This window comes from Lagenorhynchus albirostris, chromosome 13 (assembly GCF_949774975.1).
Source record: "Lagenorhynchus albirostris chromosome 13, mLagAlb1.1, whole genome shotgun sequence".
NCBI classification, from domain to species: domain Eukaryota; kingdom Metazoa; phylum Chordata; class Mammalia; order Artiodactyla; family Delphinidae; genus Lagenorhynchus; species Lagenorhynchus albirostris.
Window position 1 is genome coordinate 8,808,220 of NC_083107.1, and position 22,915 is coordinate 8,831,134.

A 22,915-nucleotide genomic window follows, 5' to 3' on the forward strand; every position below is an offset into this window, starting at 1 on the left:
CACTGAAGCAGCACGCACTTGGAGCCGGGTCTTCTCCTGAGCGGGACTGAGCCGGCCCTCGGGGCATCAGGTGATAAGGATTCCCAGCTGTGACTGTCTGGGCCCAGGGAGGAAGGGGAGGCAACTCAGAAGGGGCCGAATCACCTGAAGAGACGTTAAAATGCACGGGCTGGGGCGGGATCAGCGTGTGTTAAACTCTCTCCAGGTGATGATAACACGCCGCGAACACGGGCAGCACCTGTCTCACGCCGTCCGTGAGGCTCGGGGAGCTGAGTGGCCAGCAGGCACGCGGCCCCTAAGTCCCCACGCTCACCTGCTGCAGCCCCTCATGCTGGTAAAGATGTCCTCGGGGCACAAGGGCGGGAACGCCAGCCCCCAGGCCCACACGAGAAAAGCTGTATCACATATTGGAATGCCCGTGCATTGCACCATCAGGCACTTCTCATGGACCCCTTCCGATGACCCAGCGCCTTTCCTGGTCCCCCCGCCCTCACCCCAGAAAGATGAGGGATCTCAGACAAGAGAGAAGCTGCGTTTATTCCAATGATTGGGGTCTTGCCACCTGAGAACTCCAGGAGTCCGCCCTTCTGGGCCCAGAGAAAGGAGAGTCCTTGCTGTAAGCAACGCCCCCTCAGCTCAGGGCCTCCCAGTAGATTCCAGCCCAGTACCACCTTGCCTGGGTCTCGGCCTCCTACCCCAGCCAGAGGGGCCAGGTGACCAGGCAGGGGATACTAGACCAGTGTGGGCCGGAGGCCTGAGCTGTCCCCCTTCTCACAGCCCAGCTGGTGTGGGGGAGAGAAACTGAGCTGGGCTCAGCCAGACTGGAGGTCCTGGGAGGGAGCTGAGGACACAGAAGGAAAAGCTGGGGCGTAGGGGCCGGCAGGCCGGAGCTCAGACACACGCAGCCTCGGCCACAGGGTCCGCGGCCCTGCTTGCCAGGCTGTAGTAGTAGGTTCGCATGCGCTGCTCCACGGTCAGGAAGTCTGGACGGTCCTCCCACCTGTGAGGGGTCGGGGAGATCCAGACTGCTGACCACACCCCCAGAACCCAACTTCAGCTGGTGGGTGGACATGCACAGGGCTCAGGAAGCAGTGGGCCTGGGGTGGGGGGCGGGTATCGGGTAATGGAGGGGTCTCCTGGGTGTGAGAGGACCACAATCCCGGGGTTGCCGTATCGCCTAGTTGAGGAGCTGACATCCAGGATGCAGGGGGACCATATACTGAGTGTTGACTGGCGAAGACTTAGGGAAGGGAGCTCCCTGAGTGCAGGGGTGACAGCTGTGGACCACGGGGAGCTGGGGTGTTGAATGTTGATGTACTGAGCGTGTGCATTTGTCCAGGGTATTGGGGTGCTGGGTGTGGGCTCACACAGATGCAAGTATGCTGCCCGCAAAGGAGAGGAACATTGGCATCTGGAGGATGGGTGCAGCTAGTGGAGAGTCAGGGTATTCATGGTATGTGTGTGGAATATCCATGTATTGCGCTGGGGTGTTAGATGCTAGCCTCTTTGGGTATTGGGGTGTTGGTGTATTGTTTCTTGGTAGAGGTCGAGTTAATACTTGGTGGAGAAGGGATGGGCTGATCATTTCTTATTGATTTATCGTAAGTAGGGTGTGTATTTATTGGAGTGCTTGGGTGTTTGGGTATCAGTGTGGAAGGTGTTGGCCAGTGGAATAACGGGTGCTGGGGCAGGAAAGGTATCAAATATTGGAATGCCCGTGCATTGTAGGGTTAGTGTAGGGTAATAGCTTGTTTGGGTGCATGTTGCCTGTTGTGTGATGGGAAGGGGAGGTATTGATGGTGTTAGGAGTTGGCGTGTTCAAGCGCCGGGCTTCGAGCAGACAGAGGTGGGAGGGCACTGAGTATCTGGGTGCTTTGGTGTTGGCCTGAATGGGTAATTAGGTGTTGAATGTTGGCTGATGGGAAACAGGAATTATATAAATTAGTATCATCCCATGCCCTGAGTATTGGTATCATAGTTTGGGTAACAGTACTGACTTGTCTGAGTGTTGCAGGATCATTTGAGTATTGGCTGGTGGGAGACTGAGGTTTTAGATGCTGGAGCAGTGGGTGTCCACAGGTAGGGTGCTGGGGTGCTGGACCAGTGGAGCATTGTAGGGTCAGTCTGTTGGAGAGCTGAGCATAGATGCAGGGGGAATAAAGGTACCGAGGGTTGGAAAGGCCATGAATTGGGTGAGTCTCTGGGTGGGATGAGTTAGTCGGACTATTGGGCACCACGACCTCCTGCCCCAGGCCTGGGTGTCAGTTCAGCCAGGCACCCAGCCAGGTACCCTCCTGCCCGCTGGCACTCACTTGTAGGTCCAGCAGTCGCTCATGAGCTTGTACATTTCGGGCGGACACTCTGGGGGGCACTCCATCCGCTTGCCCTGCTCGATGAAGGCCATGACCTCGGGGCCCTTCATCTTCTGCTCAAGCCAGAGCCAAGTACGCATGTGAGTAACCAGGGCCCCTCCCCCCGGCCCCTCTCCCCACCCAGCTGTCCGCCCGCCTCTGCCCCACACCTGCCTTGTAGGGCTTCTGGCCATAGGAGAAGGCTTCCCACATGGTGACCCCGTAGCCCCAGACGTCACTGCGGCTGGAGAACTTGCGGAAGTTGATGCACTCAGGCGCGTACCACTTGAGCGGCCACTTCCCCGCCGAGCGAGCCTGGAGGGTGGGAGATGCTGCCGGGACAGGGCTCGGGGACCCTCCACACCACCGCCCCCTCCACCTGGGCACCCCAGGGCCGGGGGCTCACGGTGTAGTAGCTGTCATCAGCACCCAGTGCCTTGGAGAGACCAAAGTCGCTGATCTTGGCGTAGTGCCGGTTGACCAGAAGGACGTTGCGGGCCGCCAGGTCACGATGCACAAAGTTTTTCTCCTCCAGGTACTTCATGCCCATGGACACCTGGTGCAGCAGCTCCGCCACATTGCTGACGGGGATCTCCTCCCTGGGGTGCAGGGGAAGGCAGGGGCAAAGCCCACTTCTCTGACCCAGCTGAGCCTCTGTTCAACAGGTGCTTATTGGGCACCTGCTGTGTGCCACGCATGGGGCGGGGGGACACGGCGTGAGCAAAACAGGCACAAACCTCTGCCCTCATCCAGGCTCGAGGCCTTAAATTTCATCCATATACTGGGATTCCCAGACTTAACACATTTACCTGCGTCCTCTGTGTGCCCTCAGGGGGTCTCACGGGCATCTCAAAGATAATAAAGACAAAGCCAAGTTCCTGATGGTACAAACACACGCGTGCGCGTGCACACACACACTCCTCTCTCCATCTTTTCACTTACTCAGAAGCACTGGCCTTGCCCTCAGCTCCTTTTCCTCACACCCAATATCCAATCCATCAGCAAACCCTGGCAGCCCTGACTTCAAAATCCCTCCAGAATCCCCCTACTTCTCTCCACGTCTGCTTCTGCCACCCTGACCCAGCCGTCATCATGGCCAGGCTGGACCAGAACAGCCACCTCTGCCCTCACCCGGCACGGCCTGTCCTTCCCACACTGGAGTCAGGTCCTGCCCCTCCTCGGCTCATGGCGTCCAGGGCTCCTACCTCGCTCAGGGTAAATGTCCAAGTCCTCCCCACGGCCCACGAGGCCCTGCACCATCTTCCCCATCACCTCCCTGCCCACGTCAGCTCCCCACTCCCCTGCACTCACTCTGCTTCAGCCTCGGGGCCCTACTCACAGTTCCTCTACCACACCAGGCACCTCAGGACCTTTGCACCGGCTGTGCCCTCTGTCTGGACCACTCTTCCCCCAGAGCTGCACTTGGCTGCCTCACCTTCTCACTTCTCACCTCCTACCCTGACACTCCCAACCCCCCTTTCCATAGTACTTACCTTCCAACACACTCTATACTTTACGGTATTATAATGATTATTTAAAGCCTCTCTTTCCCAACCAAACTACAGGGCAGAGAACTTTGTCTCTTTGTTCGCTGATAATCCCAAGTGCTGGTAATGGTCCCTGTCACAGAGAAATTGCCCAATGAACACCCATGGGATAACTGAGTACATGAACTGGGACCCGTGAAGGCACGCACTCCAGCAAGAGCTCGGGTTCAAGGTCATGTGCCTCGTGTCGTGAGGGTAAGAGTTTGAGGCACGAGGGAACACAAACGAAACCAATTTCTTTGGATTAGAGATGGGCCAATTTTTTCTCTACAGGGCCTGAGAGTAAATATTTCAGCCTTTGCTGGACACATATGGTCTCTGCCACATAGTCCTCTGTTTTTTCCATAGACCTTTAAAAATGCGAAAGCAGGCTGTACAACACAAGCCTGGCTGCAGTTTCCCAGCCCTGCTTCAGGTCAAAGACCGTCAACCGTCGGCAACTTCCCGTGCGCCATGAACTGGCCGAGAGAACAGAGGTGGCAGTTGTGACAGAGCTGATACTTACAAAGCTCCTATAAGCAACGCCAGGCACCGTTCTGAGCACTTTCTATGGATAGACATCAACTCATCTGACCCTCCCAAGAGCACCTGGACGTAAATACTGTGCATCGCCGTGGTACAAATGAGGAGACTGAGGCACAGGTGAATTAAGAAACCCACCTGGGGTCACACCAGTTAGCGGCAGAGCCGAAAGTCAAACCTGGGGTCAGATCTGTCATGGGCGTGAGTGTGGGCAGCAGCTGTGAGTGTGTCTATAAACGCGGGGAAATGAGTGTGGAACGCACCCGTGGGCGGACAGGATCACTCCCGCCCACGCCCCCAGCCCCAAACACCTGGCCGGCCCAGAGGCTCACTTCTTCCCGAGCAGGAACTTGTGCAGCGGCCCGCCGCCCGCCATCTCCATCACCAGCATGAGGGCCTCGGCCTGGCACACGCCAATGAGCCGCACGATGTAGGGGTTGTCCAGCTGGTGCATGATCTGCGCCTCCCGCATCATCTCATCCTTGTCCGCCTTCTCTGTGTTCTGTTTCAACACCTTGATGGCCACGTCGATCTGCTTCCTGCCGTGACGCACAGAGGGACACGCGTGAGCCGGCACGGGCCCGACCTGGCCCCCTCATCCCAACCCGACCTGCCTCTCCTCTCCCTGGACTTGTGTAGTAGATGCTGTGGTTGCCGCCCAGTCCTCCCTGCAGCTCACGGCTCACAGCTCACAGCCAAGCCCCTCCCAGGAACTGCCCCTTGCTGAAAAGAACCGGCTCAAAGTGTCACCCTCCCCAGGGGCAGCCTGTACCAAGTGACCAGCCTATGGAGTAGACAAGGGGGACTCTGTTGCATCTGCAGCTCAGCCCAACTTCTCTCTGCCCCAGACCTGCCCCTCTCACTCCCTCTCGGGTGCTGCCCTGGGGTCCCCCAGGTAACCCCGCCTAGCAGGCAATTTCCTGTCCCAGCGACTGTTTCCCAGGCAACCTGAAGTCACATCCTGGCTCCAACCCCCAAGGCCTTGGGAGGCAGCGCCCCCTCTGCCCCTCCCACAGCGGTTCCCCAGCCAAGGCTGGGCAGCCTACTTGCGCATGCGGTAGACGCCCTGGCGAACGGAGCCAAAGTTGCCGCAGCCAAGTTCTATGTCAGCCATGAGGAGGTTCTCGCGCTTCAGGAAGAGCTTCTTGTTTTTGAGCTCCTCGGGGTCGCTGTAGGGGCTCTCGTACACGCTGGTGTCCATGGGCATCGATCGCGGCTTCTCTGAGGACGCTAGGCATGCTGGGCACACACACAGGCGTGTGCTCCCAAGTCAGGAGCAGGGAGAGGGATGGGGGCTGGGCAGGGCAGCCTCGGTGCCCACCAGGCACGTCGCCGCAAGGCACAGGGTGCACCGTGCAGAGCACGCACAGGCACACGTGCACACGTGTGTGATCGTGTGCGTGCGTGCATTTGTGTGCACTCCTGGTCCCCTCTGTGGGTGAGCTGGGAAGCCACGTCCAAGAGGACTCTAGTGTGCACTGGCTAGAGTGTGCACACACATGCGTCCTTGCGTGTTCACGCATAACACCCACGTACACTCTCACCCATGTCTCGGTGTGTGATGGGGGTCCAAAGGCGTGTCTGCACAAGTAACCACTACAGTGCCAGCTGAGGCGTGCACACCTATGGGTGTGCGTGCACTGACACGTCTGCACCCGTGTCACGCCTGCCCAGGTCTGCGTACGCACCACGCAGCCAGGTGTACAAGGGCTGCAGATGAGCCTCTCTGTGCACAGGCAACCGTGTATGTTCTCTACACACACGTGCACAGGCTTACATCCACACATGAAACACAGGAGCATCTGCGACAGTGCCTTTCAGGGACCTGGGCTCTGGAGCCTGCCTCCTTGGGTTCAAACCCCAGCTCCACCACTGCCTAGCTGCGGGACATGACAGTTCCCGGCCCTCCTTTCTCTTCTGTAAAATGAGAATAATTACCATGACCGCCTCATGTGCTTGTCGGGAGGATTCAGCAAAGCTCATACACTCAGTGAGCTTGGGCATGACTGGCAGATAGTAGGTGCTTAACAGATGTGTGTCTGTACCCGGGCTGGCCCAGGCATGGCCAGGTCTACTCCGCAGCACGTCAGCATGCCCCCGGGCACGTGCTCACAGGCGGGCATGATGCATGTGCCCACGTGGACACCTGCAGGCACAGTGCATGCACAGGGCAACCAGGCCCACCGCCGCAGGTCAGGCCTGACACACGTCCCTCCCCTGACACACCCCAGGGCCCAGCCAGGACCCTGCTCCTGGTCTGACACGAACCCCTACACACCTCCATCTCTGCCGACTCACCTGGTTCAGGGGTGTATCCATCTGAGTTGAGCGTGTCGATCCGTCTCTGAGGCTAAAGGTCATGGGGTCAGCAAGGGTCAGCAGGGCCAGAGCTGGGGGCACCCAGCCCCTCTCATGAGACCCATATCGTCTGAGGACTCCCAGAGATGGTGCTGGGGGTGCCCTCTTCTGTTCCACGGCAGCCCCACTCTCCCCCCATCTCCTGCCCGGAGCCCCACCCTGGGAACAGGACCCATTGCCCACCCAGCTCCATCCCCAAGGCCCCAAGTCTACGGTGCTTCTGACTCACCTGGGTGAATGTGGATGGGTGGGCGGGGAGTGTGGGAGCAGCGGCCTCTGGGGGAGCAGAAGGGACAGTGAGGGGGTGGGGGCCGGGGTCTCCCGCTCACCCCTGTGCCCCGCTGCCCCGCTCACCTGAGCTGGCGCTGTTGTTGGGACAGGCCTCCTTTAGGCAGTAGATGAGCCCGTCAGCCTTCAGCTTCAGGTACTCCACCAGCTGCAGGGAGGAGCGTCAGGGCCGGGGCTCCCCTCCTCCCCAGGAGCCTGAGCACCCCGCCGCAGCCTCTCCCCACAACAGGGTGTGTGGGCGGCCTACCTGCCAGAGCGTGTCAAACTTGGTCCCCTCGGGAATGCAGTATTTGCCCGCCTTGTCCTGGCTGATGAGGTAGTGGTACACAGTCTTCCCATAGATCAGAGACAGCGCATAGGTGCCCTGCTCCTTCCGGGGTCTCAGCCTGGCAGGGGATGGAGGGGGTGTCAACCCTACAACCACATGGGTCCCCTCTCCCGTGGTGCCCTCCTATTTAGGCCCTAGTTCCCACACACACGCCCTATGGGCTCTGCACCCCAGAGCCTCATGGAGAAGTGGCAGGGGCTGCGGGAGCTGAGGTCAGGCCCCACTCAACCTCCAGACCTACTGGTAACAGGCCATGCGTGGGGCTGGCGGAGGGGGTGCCGGGGTGAGCAGAGAGGTGAATGGCCATGTTCACAGTCATCCAAGGGCAGGTATGTGGCCATCCACAGGGGAATACTGAGCCACCCACGGTGGACATTCAGCCCTGCAGGGCCTGATACTCAGGCACCCACAGCTGCACACTTGGCCATTCAGGGGGGAACACTTAGCCATACGCTGGGGGGCACCTGGTCCTCCATGGCTGAATACCAGGCCACCCATGGTTGGACACTTGGCCACAGGTGTGGGGCGGGGAGGCACTTGGCGATTCCTGGAGGGATATTTTTTCATCTATGGTGGACACAGAGCCACTCACGGGGGACACACAGACTTAAGACCATTCTCTTGGGGAGACAAAGCTGTTTCTATACATAGAGCGATAAAGGCAAGTGCAAGTCCATGGTTAGATCACAGGGCACCTTCGTACACATCAGCACAAGTCACCTTGCCATCACAAGAGACCCACCAGTTATCATAACAGATGACCTTTAACAGAATGAAACCCTTGATTGTCCTCTTCTGGAAATTTGCCAAAACAAATAAATCTTCCATGTCTATCGATCAGAATTAAGCCCCTAAAAGATGGTGCCTTCATGCAGTAAGAACCTGTCCAACCACACACACACACGCACACACACACACACACACACACACACACACACACACGGACCAATTTAGGGCCACCTGCACCCTCCCATCCTATTGTAAAACTAGTCAGCATCTCCCACAAAATAGTTTTGTCTTGAGTTCCCAGCACAAGTTTCTATTCCAGGGTTAAGTGTAGATTTCTAATGGACAAGGGAGGGGCAGCTGTTTCTGGAGGTGGTCTCAGGCTCTGTGGACACTGTAGACAACAGACCAATAATCTAGGGGATTGAACTAAGTTACACAAGAGCTGGCTGGGAGCACACAGCAGGAAATAGCCATGGGATGACCCATAGGTGGGCACCATCAGAGTGTAAACTCTCAGGGCTTGGGCCCTGCCCATGGATATTAATTCACTGGACAAATATTTACTAAGTATTGACCACATGCCAGGCATTATTCTAAAGGCAGGAGTACAGTGGTGAACAAGACAGACACGAGCCCACCTTGCAACTCTTCCTTAGGCCAAAGAGACAGAGAAATGTCCCTTAAATCTCCATCGCAAAACATGAGTGAGGGATGGAGGGGTGGCTGTGAATATCCCATCCATTGCCGGACAGCAAGTTCCCCAAAGAACAATGCAGTGAAGGCTGACATAGTGACCAGGGCAGCCTACCTGGACACGTGGAGAGATAGGAAACAGGGTGAGGAGCAATGGGGGAGCACCAAAGGCAAGGAAGAGAATCCCACAACAAACTAAGAAATGCAAATGTCCCACAGAAAGGAAGGAGCTTCCATAACTAGACTGGTGGGCTGGCCTGGAGGTGATTGTCTCTAACTACTAGTTCTCTTCTTTTGAGAAGTGAAAATACTTCATAAGGTCAAAACCTTAAGTTTTGAACTGACAACAAAAACTCAATGCCTAGAGGGCAGAGAGCAGAAGCAAGAAGAACTATAATTCTGCAGCCTGTGGAAAGAAAACCACATTCACAGAAAGATAGACAAGATGAAAAGGCAGAGGACTTTGTACCAGATGAAGGAACAAGATAAAACCCCAAAAAACAACTAAATGAAGTGGAGATAGCCAACCTTCCAGAAAAAGAATTCAGAATAATGATAGTGAAGATGATCCAGAACCTCGGAAAAAGAATGGAGGCAAAGATCGCGAAGATGCAAGAAATGTTTAACAAAGACCTAGAAGAATTAAAGAACAAAAAAACAGATGAACAATACAATAACTGAAATGAAAAATACACTTGAAGGAATCAATAGCAGAATAATTGAGACAGAAGAATGGATAAGTGACCTGGAAGACAGAATGGTGGAATTCACTGCCACAAAACAGAATAAAGAAAAAAGAATGAAAAGAAATGAAGACAGCCTAAGAGACCTCTGGCACAACATTAAATGCAACAACATTTGCATTATAGGGGTCCCACAAGGAGAAGAGAGAGAGAAAGGACCCAAGAAAATATTTGAAGAGATTCTAGTCGAAAACTTCCCTAACGTGGGAAACGAAATAGCCACCCAAGTCCAGGAAGCACAGAGAGTCCCAGGCAGGATAAAGCCAAGGAGAAACATGCCGAGACAGATAGCAATCAAACTGACAAAAATTAAAGACAAAGAAAAATTATTGAAAGCAACAAGGGAAAAATGACAAATAACATACAAGGGAACTCCCATAAGGTTAACAGCTGATTTCTCAGCAGAAACTCTACAAGCCAGAAGGGAGTGGCATGATATATTTAAAGTGATGAAAGGCAAGAACGTACAACCAAGATTACTCTACCCAGCAAGGATCTCGTTCAGATTCGACAGAGAAATCAAAAGCTTTACAGGCAAGCAAAAACTAAGAGAATTCAGCACCAACAAACCAGCTCCACAACAAATGCTAAAGGAACTTCTCTAAGTGGGAAACACAAGAGAAGAAAAGGACCTACAAAAACAAACCCATAACAATTAAGAAAATGGTAACAGGAACATACATATCAATAATTACCTTAAAGGTGAATGGATTAAATGCTTCAACCAAAAGACACAGGCTCGCTGAATGGATACAAAAGACAAGACCCGGGCTTCCCTGGTGGCGCAGTGGTTGAGAGTCCGCCTGCCGATGCAGGAGACACGGGTTTGTGCCCCGGTCCAGGAGGATCCCACATGCCATGGAGCGGCTGGGCCCGTGAGCCATGGCTGCTGAGCCTGCGCGTCTGGAGCCTGTGCTCCACAACATGAGAGGCCCGCGTACCGCAAAAAAAAAAAAAAAAAAAAAAGACAAGACCCATATATATGCTGTCTACAAGTGACCCACTTCAGACCCAGGAACACATACAGACTGAAAGTTAGGTGATGGAAAAAGATATTCCATGCAAATGGAAATCAAAAGAAAGCTGGAGTACCAATACTCATATCAGATAAAATAACCTTTAAAATAAAGAATGTTATGAGACAAGGAAAGACACTACATAATGATCAAGGAAGCAATCCAAGAAGAAGATATAACAATTATAAATACATACGCACCCAACATAGGAGCACCTCAATACATAAGGCAATTGCTAACAGCTATAAAAAAGGAAATCAACAGTAACATAATAATAGTGGGGGATTTTAACACCTCATTTACACCAATGGACAGAACATCCAGACAGAAAATTAATAAGGAAACACAAGCTTTAAATGACACAATAGACCAGATAGATTTAATTGATATTTATAGGACACTCCATCCAAAAACAGCTGATTACACTTTCTTCTCAAGTGCACACAGAACATTCTCCAGGATAGATCACATCTTGGGTCACAAACCAAGCCTCAGCAAATTTAAGAAAATTGAAATCACATCAAGCATCTTTTCTGACCACAAGGCTAAGAGATTAGAAATCAATTACAGGGGAAAAAACGTAAAAAATACAAACACATAGAGGCTAAACAATACGTTACTAAATAACCAGAGATAACTGAAGAAATCAAGAGGAAATCAAAAAATACCTAGACACAAATTACAACGAAAACACGATGATCCAACACCTATGGGATGCAGCAAAAGCAATTCTAAGAGGGAAGTTTATAGCAATACAAGCCTACCTCAAGAAACAAGAACAATCTCAAATAAACAATCTAACCTTACACCTAAAGGAATTAGAGAAAGAAGAACAAACAAAATCCAAAGTTAGCAGAAGGAATGAAATCATAAAGATCAGAGCAGAAATAAGTGAAATAGAAACAAAGAAAACAATAGCAAAGATCAATAAAACTAAAAGCTGGTTCTTTGAGAAGATAAACAAAATTGATAAACCTGTAGCCAGACTCATCAAGAAAAAGAGGGAGGGCCTCCCTGATGGCGCAGTGGTTGAGTCCGCCTGCCGATGCAGGGGACACGCGTTCGTGCCCCAGTCCGGGAGGATCCCACATGCCGGGGAGCGGCTGGGCCCGTGTGCCATGGCCACTGGGCCTGTGTGTTCAGGGCCTGTGCTCCACAACGGGAGTGGCTGCAGCAGTGGGAAGCCCATGTACCGCAAAAAAAAAAAAAAAAAAGAAAGAAAAAAGAAAAAGAGGGAGAGGACTCAAATCAATAAAATTAGAAATGAAAAAGGAGAAGTTACAACAGACACTGCAGAATACAAAGCGTCCTAAGAGAATACTACAAGCAACTCTATGCCAATAAAATGGACAACCTGGAAGAAATGGACAAATTCTTAGAAAGGTATAACTTTCCAAGACTGAAGCAGGAAGAAATAGAAAATATGAACAGACCAATCAAGTAATGAAATTCAAACTGTGATTAAAAATCTTCCAACAAACAAAAATCCAAGACCAGATGGCTTCACAGGTGAATTCTATCAAACATTTAGAGAAGAGCTAAGCCCCATCCTTCTCAAACTCTTCCAAAAAATTGCAGAGGAAGGAACACTCCCAGACTCATTCTATGAGGCCACCATCACCCTGATACCAAAACTAGACAAAGATAGTACAAAAAAAGAAAATTAAGGACCAATATCACTGATGAATACAGATACAAAAATCCTGAACAAAATACTAGCAAACAGAATGCAAAAACACATTAAAAGAATGATATACCATGATCAAGTGGGATTTATCCCAGGGATACAAGGATTCTTCAATACACGCAAATCAATCAATGTGATACACCATATTAACAAATTGAAGAATAAAAACCATATGATCATCTCAATAGATGCAGAAAAAGCTTTTGACAAAATTCAACTTCCATTCATGATAAAAACTCTCCACAAAGTGGGCACAGAGGTAACCTACCTCATCATAATGAAGGCCATATACGACAAACCCACAGCAAACATCACTCTCAATGGTGAAAAACTGAAAGCATTTCCTCTAAGATCAGGAGCAAGGCAAGGATGTCCACTCGCGCCACTCTCATTTAACATAGTTTTGGAAGGCCTAGCCATGGCAATCAGAAAAGAAAAAGAAATAAAAGGAATACAAATTGGAAAAGAAGAAGTAAAACTGTCACTGTTTGCAGATGACATGATACTATACATAGAGAATCCTAAAGGTGCCACCAGCAAACTACTAGAGCTAATCAGTGCATTTGCTAAGGTTGCAGGATACAAAATTAATGCACAGAAATCACTTGCATTCCTATCCACTAACAACGAAAGACCAGAAAGAGAAATTAAGGAAACAATTCCATTCACCATTGCAACAAAAAGAATAAAATACCTAGGAATAAACCTACCTAAGGAGGTTAAAGACCTGTACTCAGAAAACTATAAGACACTGATGAAAGAAATCAAAGATGACACAAACAGATGGAGAGATATACCATGTTCTTGGATTGGAAGAATCAATATTGTGAAAATGACTATACTACCCAAAGCAATCTACAGATTTAATGCAATCCCTATCAAATTCCCAGTGGCATTTTTTACAGAACTAGAATAAAAAATATTAAAATTTGTATGGAGACACAAAAGACCCCGAATAGCCAAAGCAGCCTTGAGGGGAAAAAAATGGAGCTGGAGGAATCAGACTCCCTGACTTCCGACTATATTACAAAGCTACAGTAATCAAGACAATATGGTACTGGCACAAAACTGGAAATATAGATCAATGGAACAGGATAGAAAGCCCAGAGATAAACCCACGCACCTATGGTCAACTAGTCTATGACAAAGGAGGCAAGGATATACAATGGCAAAAAGACAGTCTCTTCAATAAGTGGTGCTGGGAAAACTGGACAGCTACATGGAGAAGAATGAAATTAGAACACTCCCCAACACCATACACAAAAATAAACTCAAAATGGGTTGGAGACCTAAATGTAAGACCAGACACTATAAAACTCTTAGAGGAAAACATAGGAAGAACACTCTTTGACATAAATCACAGCAAGATTTTTTTGATCCACCTCCTAGAGTAACAGAAATAAAAACAAAAATAAACAAATGGGACCTAATGAAGCTTAAAAGCTTTTGCAAATCAAAGGAAACTACAAACAAGATGAAAAGACAACCCTCAGAATGGGAGAAAATATTTGCAAATGAATCAATAGCAAATGATTAATCTCCAAAATATATAAACAGCTCATGCAGCTCAATATTAAAAAACAAACAACCCAATCAAAAAATGGTCAGAAGACCTAAATAGACATTTCTCCAAAGAAGACATACAGATGGCCAAAAAGCACATGAAAAGCTGCTCAACATCACTAATTATTAGAGAAATGCAAATCAAACTACAATGAGGTAACACCTCACACCAGTTAGAATGGGCATCATCAGAAAAGTTACAAACAACAAATGCTGGAGAGGGTGTGGAGAAAAGGGGACCTTCTTGCACTGTTGGTGGGAATGTAAACTGATACAGCCACTATGGAGAACAGTATGGAGGTTCCTTTAAAATATGAAAAACAGAACTACCATATGACCCAGCAATCCCACTCCTGGGCGTATACCCAGAGAAAACCACAATTCAAAAAGACACATGCACCCCAATGTTCATTGCAGCACTATTTACAATAGCCAGGTCATGGAAGCAACCTAAATGCCCATTGACAAACAAATGCATAAAGAAGATGTGGTACATATATACAGTGGAATATTACTCAGCCATAAAAAAGAACGAACTTGGGTCATTTATAGAGACGTGGATGGACCCAGAGACTGTCATACAGAGTGAAGTAAGTCAGAAAGAGAAAAACAAATATCGTATATTAGCACATATATGTGGAACCTAGAAAAATGGTACAGATGAACGGGTTTGCAAGGCAGAAATAGAGACACAGATGTAGAGAACAAACGTATGGACACCAAGGGGGGAATGTTGTGGGGGGATGGGAGATTGGGATTGACATGTATACACTAATATGTATAAAATAGATAACTAATAAGAACGTGCTGTATAAAAAATAAATAAAATAAAATTCAAAAAAATAAAAAAACTCAATGCTCAGCCACTCATCAGGAAACGTGTGTGGAATATTGAAAAAAAACAGCACAATATTAGACCTTTCTTCCCATCAATAAGTGGAATCTAGATCTGTATCTCCTGAATCAGGGATTGACCATGTGACTTGCTTTGGTCAATAAGACATTAGCAAACAGGACACAAGGAGAGGCTGGAAAAGTGGTTGACACTGGGGTTTGCCTGCCCTTTCTTGCTTCTCCTGGCAGCCCTGCAATGACCATGGAAGTGAGTCCACACTAGCCTGCTGGAGAAGCCATATGAAGGAGAATCAAGGCATCCCAGGCTGCCATCTGCCAGACATGTGAGTGAGGCCATCCCAGACCATCAAGGCCCAGTCAATCCTTCAGCTGACTGCGGCCACACAACTGAGCTCAAAAGAAACCAGCTGAATAACCACCCAACTGAACTAAGCCCAAATAGCCAACCCATTGAATCAAGGCTGAATAAATGAATGTTATTTTAAGCTACAACAGTTTAGGGTGGTTTGTTACACAGCAAAGGCTAACTGATACACTGTCTTTGGAAAGAGACGTGTGAGTTCACAAAACAGCAGCCACCAATCCCACGTAGGCAAAGACTACTATACTGGTGTGGTCACCATACATATTTCAATGTCACAAATTCTACTTTATTTACCAAAAAAACCACCAGGTGGTGGCAGTTCTTCATCCTTGTAGTTCAAGCCTGAACTTAAACTAGAGGTACAGGCTAAGAAATCAACTTGTACTTCCACTTTTTTTTTTTTTTGGCTATGCCATGAGACTTGTGGGATCTTAATTCCCCAACCAGGGATTAAACCTGTTCCCCCTGCAATGGAAGCATGCAGTCCTAACCACTGGACTGCCAGGGAATTCCCTCCACTTTAAAAATAATATAGAGAACCTGATAACAGTGAAAAAAATAAGAGCTACCATTTATTAAGATGCTCGTTCTAAATTCTTCACATATTTGTCATTTAATCTTCACAGCATTCTCCACAAGATACCTACCTTGTCCTCTCATTATCCACATTTTGCAGAGGAGGAAGCTGAGTCTCAAGAACACTACACCTCTTGCCTAAACTGCACAGTTGATTAGGGGTAGAGCCAGGATGCCAATCCATTTCTGACTCTCCAGTTAATTGCTCCATGGGACTGACACCCAGCCCAGCCACAGCAAGTTGCTTCTTCTCCGTGTGCCTCAGTTTCCTCACATGTAAAATGAAAACACAGAACGAACCCAGACTTTAGGGCTCCAAAGATGAGGTTCGGGATCAACCATGATCTCATATAACTGTAGGCATAATCTTTGGGGTAAATATGTTTTGGGGATTGTGAGAAGGGTTCAGCTTCACTAAAATTCCCAAAGGGGTCAGTGATCCATTAAGAAACAATTAACAATCTGTTCTTGAAGGCCCTTTCCAGGGTTCAAGTGTCTTTTCAAGTTGAATCAACCAGTCCCACAGATGCTGCAATTATGCAGAAAGGAAGCGAGCTTTGACAGCAAACAGCGTTAGGTATAATTCCAACCATTCATCAGCAGCTCTGAATGGTGGTCACTGGTAAGCATTCCAGGCCACAGTGGTGTGTCTTTCTATCACACCCGCACACTTACCACGGAACCAGACCAGTCCTGGGCTTGTCCCAGGCATTGTGATGCATCAGGGATGTCCCTTCACCCCTGCCTCAGGAGAGGTTCTGCACCTACAGCTTTGACCTTCAGCCCCTAACTACCCACATACTGAGAAAGCAGTTACTGACAACAGGAACCACAGAAAAATCTACAGTGCTTCTGTCAGAAGCATGTCCTGCCTAACTTTCCAGGAGTCTGGTTCATGGTGGTGGCTTCTGGTCTCTTGACATTTCCCTGCATGAGCCACTGTCCCTCATAATGTCACTGCTCCAACTGCTTCTGAACCCCAGCATCAGCCCCAGTCTCTATACTGTACCCAGATCCTAGCTCCCTCAGTCTCAGCCTGCTGTGGCCAATGCTGATCCTACCCACCTCTGAGACTTCAAGCCACCTCGATATCCAAAGCACCTACAGCCGCTGGCCCTGGTTCTCCAGAGATTCCTCTTATCCCAACAGACTGGTTAACTCCAAGCCTGTTATAAACTCTGCTGTGTTAATGGAGAAAGTTTGCAAACTTTTCCTTTGGGCAGTGGAATTGTTTGTCAAGCAACATCTTCCATAGAAACTTAAGATATGAAACACGTCAAAGCTGAGCTGGGGGGACTTCCCTGGTGGCGCAGTGATTAAGAATCCTCCTGCCAATGCAGGGGACACAGGTTCGAGCCCTGGTCCAGGAAGATCCCACATGCCGCAGAGCAACTAAGCCCGTGCTCCACAACTACTGAGCCTGCGCTATAGAGTCCGCAAGCCACAACTACTGGAGCCCGCGTGCCACAACTACTGAAGCCCACGCACCTAGAGTCCATGCTCCACAACCAGAGAAGCCACCACAATGAGAAGCCCGTGCACCACAAGGAAGAGTAGCCCCTGCTCACCACAACTAGAGAAAGCCCGCATGCAGCAATGAAGACCCAGCACAGCCAAAAATTAATTAATTATTTTTTTTAAAAAAAGCTGAGTTGGGATGGGGCTCAGAATCCCCCCCTGCTCCACCCTCTACTCACTTCTTCCACCCCCTCCCCCCAGAATCTTTTGATATTGTCAGGGGCCTTAGGGAATCTGGGAGAAAGTTTTAAACCATTGGAATGGTGGAATCATTATCTCTATGAGTACGTGTGTTTGCGTGAGGTAGGAAGGAGAGATGGGGAAGGGAGGGGTGGGGAGGAAAGAAAAAGAAAAAAAAACCAAGACAAAAGAGAGGCAAAGACTGTGAGGTGATGAAAGGCTGAACTGGGGACATGAGATGAAACCAGAGAAGGGAACCTAGATTGTAAAAAGAAAGAAAAATGAAATTACATGTTACAAAGGAGGAAGCAGCTACAAGGAGAAAGAATTGCTGCCCCAACAGGAAAGGTGGAGAACCCCCCTTCGTTGTGTCTGGCTTGGAGAGAGCCCCTGGACACTCAGGTACCTGGGGTAACTTGTGCAAGAGCAAGTGAGATGTGAACGTGGGGAGATGTGTGACCAATGGCCGAGAAGGTCTTAGTGAGCATCACGCTTGAGGGGGGGAGCGTGCAGCATCCTGATGAAGCAGGTGACAAACATCTGGACAAGTACCGGCCATCACTAGGTACTTGGAGGTGGAGCCCTCTAGAAGGACCAAATGCAGGCTCTGCCTTCCAGTTCATAGTCCAAAAGGAAAGATGCCCCAAATGCCCACGTTTGAGATGCCCATCACCCTCACTATGGCCTCCTTGTTCTAATCCTCTGATAGACTGTTTGCAAAACTGCCTGCCTCAATTATTCTCCCTTGGGTAGTCCCTTCCCCACAGTGACTCTGGTCTGAGCCAAGTGGCTTGCTTTGGCCAAGAGGATATCAGTTACATTACACAAGCAGAGGTTTGAAAAGTGCTTGTGTATTGTAACTTGCCTTCTCTGATTGTTCTTGGGAACCCTGCAACCAACACCATGTGAACAAGTCCAGGCTAGCCTGCTCGATGATGACAGCACTGCAGCTTACTCATCCCTATTGCCCAGGTGACACTGAGCCAATAGCCAGAGCCATGGTCATCCCAACCTATTCAGTCCCGGCCCAGACGACCTAAACCAGAAGGACTACTCAGCTGACTCACAGAATCATGAGAAGTAATAAACTGTTGTTTTGAGTCAGTAAGTCTTGGGACAGCTTGTTACACAGCAAAAGCTAACTGATACAAATGCAAAGTTGAGTTTCCCTCTTGGAGAAAACAGACCTATCTTAATCTGTTCACAAGCCGTCCTTGCAGCTGAGTATTATCTGTAACATGCAATTACAGCCTAAATTTACAGCCTAAATCTGTTAGGCAGGGTGAAAAAAAATTATTTTATCAGCTGACAGTAGAGTCTTGTAGAGGGACCTGCATCTTGTGGGAGACCTGCAGGTAATCTGGTACACATGCTCAAACCTCACATGGGTGGGGGAAATCAAGGGAAAGGGGTCAGTTCCTCCAAGTGGGATGGCCCCAGGAGAGGGAACAGCCCAGCAGGGAGGTGGGTGAGAGCAAGGATTCAGCCAGGCAGGATCTCAGGCCAAGAAGCAACCATGAGAACAGAGACCCTTGAGAATTAACATCTCAAGGGGAGGATGCTAGAGACTTCCTGAGGTCACAGGAAAGAGACAGGCACCAAGTTTCTCCATATCTCAAGGCCTGAGTGGCCTCAGCTGACATCCGGATAACATCTGCTATACAACGAACCCATGTCCAGACCAGAAAGCAGCAGCCCCAGCAGGGGGCTTTAGACAGACTCTTTCATAATAACAAACTCACAAACAGCCACATGGTTCAGCTGTGGCTCATGCTCAGGCAGAGATACGCACATTCACCCACTTAAAATAACCCTTAGTGCATTTTTAGTATATGCCAGATACTATACTATTGCTTTACACATATTAATTCCTGCGATCCCATAAGAGACCCTTGGGTAGGTACTACCACCATCCACAGTGCAGTTAGAGGGAGTTGCTTCAACGCTCTCCCAGCGCTCCTACCTCACTCAGGGTCAAAGCCAAAGTCACCTCCCTGCCTTCTCCCCCTCCCACTCCAGTCCTCGCTTACTAAGCTCCAAGCACACTGGCCTCCTTGCTGATTCTGGAACATGCCAAGAACCTCCTCCTGGTCTGTGTTCTTGCCAGGAACACCTTCTCCCAGAGAGCTCACAGCCCACTTCTCACCTCCTTCGGTTCTTTACGCAGAAGCCACCCGATCGGAGAGGCCTTTTCTGGCCACCTAAGCTCAACTTGGAGCCCCCCTCCCCAGCTCCACACACAGCACTTGCCACCCTCTGACATCCTCTATGTTTTAGTGATTCATCCTTCTTTGTCTACCTGCTCCACAAGGACGGGGATTTGTGTCTGTCCTGTGCACTGCCACGTCCTCAATGCCCGGAACAGTGCATGTGGTAACTGTTCAACAAATATTTGGTGAATGCAGGAGAGGAAATCCAAGTAGGCAGCTCCGATAGCTGCCCAGCGTTCCCAGATGGTAAGTAGCAGACGCTGGATTCCAACCCAAGCCGCCCAACTCTGAAGTCCTCACCACTGCTGCCCCTTTCGCATATCACGTCCCTGCGCACATTCAGAAAAGCACTACCCACTCACACTTGTGAGCGCAGGCACACCCCTCACCGCCCACCTGCACACTGAGGTCTGCCCCAGCCTCACCACCCCACAGCCCCAGGCTCTAAGCCCCACATACAGGAACTTGCCGTCCGTCTGTGAGCCTGAGTAGAGTTTGCGCTCCGCCTCCTCGCGCGTCAGGCTTTTGTGGTACCAGGGCATCCGCTCGTGAGCCGTCGTGGCAATGAGCTTCTCCACCTGAGGGGCCTGGCTGATGATGGCCTGCTCCAGGGCCTCGCCCTAGGGAAGAACGGGAGGGTGGAGAAGACTTGTGTCTCCAAGTAGGCGGCCACAGGACACCTCTTTCATCTCCTGGACCCTCCCAATTGCCTCTTCCACATGAGACAGCCCACCCACCCAGGCGCACCTAGGGGGTGAGTCATTTAGGCTGTTAATGAAAGCCAAGCCCCCTCATCTCTATGGTTCCGCCCCAAGCCATCCAGGCCCCGCCCATCCAGGGCCACGGCCCAGGCCCCGCCTTCTAGCCGGCTCCAAGCTCATCTCCAGCTTGAAGATCTAACACTGGTAATCGCGCCCCATGGTGCACTGCATGTTGTCGAAGACCACAACCCACCGCCCCTGCCGGCCAACCTACCCCAGAGCACCGCCCCCACCATCCTCTCAGGCCCCTCTCCCAGCCCAAGCCTCGCCTCCTCTGGACTCAGCGTGACCTCCACCTACCCCGACCTCCACTTTGCCATCTGCCTCTGACAAGCACCATAGCATCGCTCAGGCCCCTGCCTCCGAGGCCTCCTCCCAGGCCCGCCCCCAGTCAGGCCCCAACCCTCCAGCATCTAAAACGGGCGCAGCACAGCATAATACAGGCTGGCGAAGACCACCACTCTCCCCCAGTTCCATTGCTCCCTCGGCCCCAAGGGCCCGCCCTTCCCGACCCCGCCTTCCCAAGGCCCGCCCCTCCGGTCCCGCCCTCCCAAGACCCGCCCCCTCCCAAAATCTGGTCCCCCTCCGGCCACGCCCTCCCAGGACCCGCCCCTTCGGCCCCGCGCTCTCACCTCTAGTTTCCAAGTCTGGCGCACGTAGTCGCGCACCATGGCATCGCGTAGGCTGTCGAAGACCCCGGGCTGCGGCTCGAGCCCCGACGGCCGGTTGCACGGCTTGCGCAGGTTGCAGGGCAGCCCGTCTGGGTCGCGCGAATAGAACTCGCAGAGCTCAGCGGGGCCGCAGTGCGCTTTTCCGCCCGCAATAGCGTAGGTGCCGTTGAGCTGGCGCTCGATGGGGAAGTGGTGGAAGCGCACGTCGTGCACGAGCGAGAGCACATAGCCTCCCAGAGAGCGCAGGCAGTGGCGCAGCAGGAAGAGCCCGTCGGCCATGCCCGCCAGCTTCAGGTGCTCCTCGGCCTCGGCGCGCGAGATGCTGCCGTAGAAGAAGGGCAGGTGCGCCGCGGGGTCCGGCATCGCCGCCGCTGCACTGAGCAGGGTACGGGACCCTGCGCCTCTTCAGACTCTGTGAGTTCAGAGCAGGATTGGGGGCACGTCAGGGCCTCGGTTTCCCTTCCTGAACCCGTCCATTGTACCCAGAGATAGTAGGAGAGAGCCCGCGTTAAAGGGCATCCGTGCGGCACAGCTGAGTGTGCCGATCGTGCAGAGCCTGATTTGTGCCGGAGTCAACTTGGAAAGGAGGCCCAGCCTACGGGACTCAGATTGGGGAGTCCCAAACCAGCCTTTGACTTTTCAGACCTAGTACGGAGCGCCCCACTGGCCACGACACAACAGCACCTGGAACCTTCATCCACCTCCCAAACACGTGTTGAATTCTTACTGTGTTTCAGGATGGAGATACGGGTGAATAAGAGACATGATCCCTGCCCTCCTGAAGATAACAGTCTGAGGGAGAGGGGATGCAATAAACAAGGAGAGACAAAAATAATTACAGATTGAGGTCAGTGTTCTAAAGGAAATAAATAGAGTGAGATCAAGAGGGAAGAAGCCACTGGAGCTGGGATGGTCACATTCTTTGGGGAGGTAGCATTTGAGCTGAGATCCGAAGGAAAAGGAGGAGCCCACTTCTCAAAAAGCATGGAGGGGAGCACATCAGGCAGAAGGAACAGCAAGTGCCAGGGCCCGGAAGCTGGAACAACTTTGCTCATCAAAGGACCTTGACCCCATTAGCCTTCCCGACTCTTTCCTCTGACCCTTTCCCAGCAACCTTAGAAATTCCCCTTAGCCCTGCCCCCTCTGCCTTCGTGAATGAGTGTCTAGAAAGCATAAGCGAATCTGAATATCCATTAATAGGGGATTGGTTAAATACATTAGGATTTAACTCCAATGTGAACTGCGATACAGTCATTAAACAAAAGGAGGTTTGGAAAGTATGACCCTATATGGGGAGGAGGAAGTAAGGACATATAGATAAATAGATACCTGGTGAGGAAGATATCTAACCTGAAATTATCCACCTTCAACTTTCTAGGGTGATGGTGATGTCCAATATCTTGAGAAGCGTTGTGTTACACAGGTGTCTGAATTGCTCAAAATTCAGAGAACGTAAAATTAAATTAATGTGAAAATGAAAAATAATTTCAGAAAATGTACCAACTTGAGTTGTTCATTTTATTGTATTTGGGCCCCTCAGTAAAAAAAGAACCATAAAATATTGAACCCTGGTCAGTGATCTGCGTGCAGAAATATCTAGGTGTGATGGGTAGTGATGACTGTAATTTACTTTGAAAGGCATCCAAAAAATAATGTTGATGGATGGATGGATAAGCAGATTGATAAAGTTGAGTCTTGCTATTCGCAGTATTTCTATAAAGTATTGAATTAGGAAGTACTGAGCCCTTGCTTCTAGAAGAAATCCAGTGTCAGGTTCCTTGAAGCCTCTGGTCACAATATTTTCATCAACCGATCAGTACATAACCTTGTTTTATGTACTTCTGTTTAAAGACAACTTACATAATTATATTGTTTATTCATTAACATTGAGCTCTTGACCAGCAGCCCTATAACTATAAGCTTACCCAACACATACTTTTTCCGTGAGGCACAGC

At 50.4% G+C, this 22,915-nt stretch overlaps 1 protein-coding gene across 5 annotated transcripts in view; it reads right to left on the bottom strand.

Moving 5' to 3' along the window:
• Positions 1 to 516: 516 nt before the first annotated feature.
• The window catches only part of LOC132531642 (tyrosine-protein kinase ZAP-70), a 30,282-nt gene continuing 7,883 nt past the window's right edge, over positions 517 to 22,915 (bottom strand). For 3 of the 5 annotated variants that reach the window (XM_060169594.1, XM_060169596.1, XM_060169595.1), the window contains 12 exons: positions 20,922 to 21,372; positions 19,988 to 20,148; positions 7,314 to 7,452; positions 7,133 to 7,214; positions 7,008 to 7,054; positions 6,719 to 6,770; positions 5,467 to 5,659; positions 4,753 to 4,959; positions 2,758 to 2,950; positions 2,526 to 2,666; positions 2,313 to 2,425; positions 517 to 1,000 (listed from right to left, as the gene is read on the bottom strand). In XM_060169594.1, coding sequence (XP_060025577.1) covers positions 892 to 1,000; positions 2,313 to 2,425; positions 2,526 to 2,666; positions 2,758 to 2,950; positions 4,753 to 4,959; positions 5,467 to 5,659; positions 6,719 to 6,770; positions 7,008 to 7,054; positions 7,133 to 7,214; positions 7,314 to 7,452; positions 19,988 to 20,148; positions 20,922 to 21,323 — 1,839 coding nt within the window. In that variant the 5' untranslated portion in view covers positions 21,324 to 21,372 and the 3' untranslated portion in view covers positions 517 to 891. Of the gene's footprint in view, positions 1,001 to 2,312; positions 2,426 to 2,525; positions 2,667 to 2,757; positions 2,951 to 4,752; positions 4,960 to 5,466; positions 5,660 to 6,718; positions 6,771 to 7,007; positions 7,055 to 7,132; positions 7,215 to 7,313; positions 7,453 to 19,617; positions 19,636 to 19,987; positions 20,149 to 20,589; positions 20,609 to 20,921; positions 21,373 to 22,915 lie in introns of those variants that run through there. The other 2 variants (XM_060169597.1, XM_060169598.1) reach the window with 2 other exon arrangements.